The sequence below is a fragment of the Castanea sativa genome, chromosome 4 (assembly GCF_040712315.1).
Source record: "Castanea sativa cultivar Marrone di Chiusa Pesio chromosome 4, ASM4071231v1".
NCBI classification, from domain to species: domain Eukaryota; kingdom Viridiplantae; phylum Streptophyta; class Magnoliopsida; order Fagales; family Fagaceae; genus Castanea; species Castanea sativa.
The window spans coordinates 30,485,421-30,490,215 of NC_134016.1; the positions used below are offsets into that span (position 1 = coordinate 30,485,421).

Here is a 4,795-nt window from a genome sequence, read left to right on the forward strand (position 1 = left end):
CAAAAGTTTCCAAACTATAATATTCTATTTTTGTGAGCACAAAATAAATTTAAATCCAAAATTAGGCAAGTTAAGATATTGTTCAAGGTAGCTTGAGTTTATTTGGTGCCACAATTTTTTCATCTCTTCATATGGAACAACGAAACCAAGTGCACAACAATTCTGAATAAGTAAAACCTTCTTAAAGATTATATCATAGTTCTCTTATAAATTTAACCAAGTAGGCGATAAGTTGGCATGGCAGACAAGTGCTTGGCTCTTCGCATTGATAGCCCAAACTTCTCACTCATGTCCAAGTCATTAGGCAACATGCCACTTGGGAGCACCCACTGAAAGCAATGTAGCAATTGAGCTAGAACATACTTAACGGTTGTAAGGCCTAGATGCATTCCAGGGCACCCTCTGCGACCAGACCCAAATGGAATAAGCTGGAAGTCATGTCCTTTGAGGTCTATATTACTATTTATGAACCTTTCAGGGTAAAATTCTTCCACATTATCAGACCACACACAAGGATCTCGTCCAATAGCCCAAAAATTTATTATTATTCGTGATTTTTTGGGGACATAATATCCACTGACCTCAATGTCCTCCATGGATTCATGTGGGACTAGTAATGGTCCAACAGGATGAAGTCTTAAGCTTTCCTTCACCACCATATCCAAGTATGGTAATTTTGCCAAATCAGTCTCCTCCACCATCCGATTCATTCCAACTACACGTTCTAGCTCCTCCTGTACATGCTTCATCACTCGTGGATACCTCAAGAGTTCAGAAAAGGTCCACTCAATTGCAGCAGCTGAAGTGTCATATGCACCCGAAATCATGTCTAGTATGATAGCCTTGATATTTGTTCGATCAATAATGTATTCTTGCTTATCATGAGGATTCATGGGTTGCTTCATCAAAGAAAGCAGCGTGTCTATAAAGTCTGTTTCACGATCTTGTTGACCACTACTAGGAATTTTTTCATGCTCCTCAATGATATTCTCCAAGACTATGTCCAAAGCCTTGCTACATTTCTTCATGCTTCGTGTTAATCCCTGATAGAAATAAATAGCTTGAAAATCACAATGCTAACGATACCATTTCTCAAATTTTACTAAAAATATACCTATCAAATTGATGTGGTAACTATACATTCATGTAAATGGTGCTACATCAGTTACTCAATACTAGACGTAACCGAATTGTCACCTCAATTCCTTAATTGAATTTTTGTATTGGAATTTTTTAAAAATGAAGAATTATTCAATACAAAGGGAAACCAACATGCAGTGCCGGCTCAATGGATAAGCCAAATAGGCAACCGCCTAAGGCTTCCAATGAAAAAAGACCCCTAAATTTTTATCAATAGAGATATTCCTGTAACAATAAAAGTATTAATTATGTTCTAAATATTCACCAATAAATAAAAAGTTGTTTTTTTGTCCAAAAAAGACCAATTAAAGAAAAACATTTTCATTAGATGGGTCAATCATTTAATCTCTCACACATAAATGTTAAAAGAACTCATTTATCTTGCACTAGTAAATAAATTTATACTCAAATTCTATTTAGAAATATCAAATATATAACTTTATTAAAATTTTCAATCATAATTTTTTAGTATTTGGTTACTTTATTCAATAAATAGTGTTTATTTTAGTTGTATAGTCATTGAATAATGCGATGGGTTCATTTTAATTTGTAATATTTTTTTCTAAAAAAATAGATTTTAAATGGAAAAAAAAAAAAAACCAAAAGTTAAATAAGTATTTTATTAATATTCAAAGTATAAGAATAGACCTCACTTAAAGTTGTCATCTTAGGCCCCACAATACTTTGAGCTAGCCCTGCCAGCATGAGCATGAACATGAAAATGGTAAAGCATATCCATGTAATTCATGCAAAATGCAATCCTAGTCATTAAGCTCTGTTATATCTTTTTTTGATAATTCAAAAATTAGGGAGAAGATTTAAGTTTTTTATTTCTTCGTTAGAAGTATGAAGCATCAAAGTGACTTTTGAAATTGTGCGTTTTGAAAAAATTGTGATTTTATTAAGTGCGGTATAAAATTAGACTTTTTAAACAGTAGAACATTCAGTAAAAGTTATTAAAAATGCATTTATCAAAATTGCAGTTTGAGGTATAAATTACCAAAAAAGGCAAACTATATATTAGGCAATTCTTTCATAATTATGGTTTCACCTTCTTATTAATAATAATATTAATATTACTATTAATATTAATATTATAATTTGTCTTAGTTATTATTTTTATTAGTGTCTTAATTATTTATAATATTAATTAATTATTTAATTTTTCATCATGACAGAGTACAAAATGATAATGCAAAAAAAAAAATTAAAGATCAAATGTATACCAATAAACAAGTTTATATTATACCACATTATATTAAAAAATAAATGGCAACTACTAATAAAACAACCATCATGGAGTCTATCTCTATTATTGTTTTGAATTTAATTTTTCTTAGTAATGATAAAGCTATATTCTCTGTTTTTTTATTAATTAATGCAACCAAGTCTGTGAATTCAATTGGGAAATCTAATGTACAGTATATAAGTTTTACCTAAAATCTAATAAAATCAACTTGGAAAAAAAAAAGTACTCTTTAAAAAAATTAAACCCACATACTCACTAAGTACAAAAGTATTATTAACCCACAAACCTTATCAACAATAAACCCACTCCACCAATAGGTAGTGACACCTCACCCACCCATATTTTCTCCAACCAATTAGGTTCCATGCTTCTAAATTTTTTATTAAAAAAATTAATTAGGTTTCATCCTTTATCACTCATAAATTTACTATACAAAATTTAACTTTGTACATTATCACATGGATGATTATATCCACGTGTTCTAGAAAGAACACATATAAAAGTAGAAATACAACCACGTTTTAAAAGAACACGTACGTTGATGATCATAGCAAAGTGTTCTCAAATAAATAAAAAAAGTATATTATCACGTGGATGATTATATCCACGTGTGCTAGAAAGAACACGTATAAAAGTAGAAATACAACCACGTTTTAAAAGAACACATGGATGATCACAGTGTAGTGTTCTAGAAAGAATACAACCATGTTTTAAAATAATAATAAAAGTAGAAATATAAAGAACAATGCAAAGCTTACAACTATCTGCATCATTTTTGTCATAACTAGTCACTTAGCGAGTCGTGAGTGATAGAAATATAGACTAATATGAAATTATTATTTTTTTTTCATCACTCACAACTTGTCACATAACAAATTGTGGCAAAAAATTGTACATATAGTTGTGATCTAGCATTTTTCAAATATAAAATATGCAAAAAAGTCATGTTGATCTTATGATACGGTAGCTTGAAATTAGAATAATCATTTCATTTCTTTTTTTTTTTCTTTTTTTTCTCTAAGTATTATCATTTACTCCACAATAATGTCAGTATTATAAATTTTGTCACAACTGTCCTATATGATAAATGAGTAACGGAAAAAAAAATATTGTAAATCTATGTTATAATAACTAACTACTAAGCATATCATGTCAATAGAACAATTGTGACAAAGCATGTGTGAAGTGTGTGGTTTTGTTTACTCCATAAATATGTGTGGCATTGAAGTCCAAATTTGTGGATGGACCCAAATTTATTGGACCAGTTATGGGCATATATGCTCTGTAAATAGTCCTTGATATCACTTTTATAAAATATATATATATATATATATAAAACACTGTCAAAAAAGAATCAGTTGCATTAATCTTTTTCCATAAAAAATTCTAAACTTATTTGCTAAACACATCCTTTTAAATTTTCCTGCAAAATAAATATATAAATAATAGACCAATCGGATTTTGGATTTGGCTATATATGGAAGAGGACAAAGATTAAGAGCTAGCAAATCAAGCCAAAGTTCAAAATACTCCTCCAAATACCATGAAGGTCACTTCAGCTAATCATAAAGATTTAATAAGACTCGGATAAATTTGAATCGATAGAAACTTACATACCTGTAGATCAAGTGCCCCAAGGTAAGGCACATAATCAGCTAGATTGAAAGCCCCCACCAAGCTCAAGGCCTCCTCAATAAGCGTTTTCAAGTCGAATCTACCATCACTACTGCGCCCAAATATCATTCTACATGTAGTTTCCTCATTAAGCTCGCACACTTTCCCACTAAGGTCCACGACCTCGTGTGCCGCCGCGGCTTTTTTCAGTGACTGCACCAGCGATCCTACTTCCGCCTTCCTCATAGGTGCAAATGAATCTATTTTTGAAACACCAAGAAGTTGCAACGTACATAGTTTCCTAATGTTGCGCCAATATGAACCATACTCGGTGAAGGCCATGCCCTTGGTACCATAAGACAAGTAGTCAGAGACTTGGAGTTTAGGTCGGCTAGCAAAGATAGTGTCATGGGTCTTTAAAAATAGCTCAGCAGCTTGGGGAGACGAGACCACAATAGTTGGTACATGGCCAAGCCGTAATGACATGATGGGTCCATATTTTTTGGCTAAGCTATGGAGGGCACGGTGTGGGAGACTACCTAGCATGTGAAGGTTACCGATGATTGGTAAGGAACGAGGGCCCGGTGGGAGTTTAGGCTCTTTTTTGGGGTCCTTTGGCCAAGATAGGATGTGCATGAATATCCAGATGGATAGTAGAAGGAAAATAGCTAATGTCAAAGGAGACATTTTGGGAATTGAGTTGAGGAAAAGTATGGGACTGAAGAGGTGTTTGGAATTGGGGGATTATAATTTATGAACTCTTGTGAAAGTGGGAACTGAAAAATGGCTAAT

General features: G+C 32.2%; 1 protein-coding gene across 1 annotated transcript; it reads right to left on the reverse strand.

The window, feature by feature from the left end:
• LOC142633136 (cytochrome P450 CYP736A12-like) lies at positions 1–4,795 on the reverse strand. Its single transcript, XM_075807403.1, has 2 exons — positions 4,007–4,795; positions 1–1,043 (listed from the first exon to the last, which is right to left on the reverse strand). The coding sequence occupies exons 1-2, from the start codon at positions 4,688–4,690 to the stop codon at positions 213–215; spliced, it is 1,515 nt and encodes a 504-aa protein (XP_075663518.1). The 5' UTR covers positions 4,691–4,795; the 3' UTR covers positions 1–212.

Coding starts and splice junctions, on each gene's coding strand:
- LOC142633136 (XM_075807403.1), bottom strand. CDS start 4,690: ATGTCTCCTTTGACATTAGCTATTTTCCTTCTACTATCCATCTGGATA. Junction 1,044..4,006: donor TTGGGGCACTTGATCTACAG/GTATGTAAGTTT, acceptor TATTTCTATCAG/GGATTAACACGAAGCATGAA.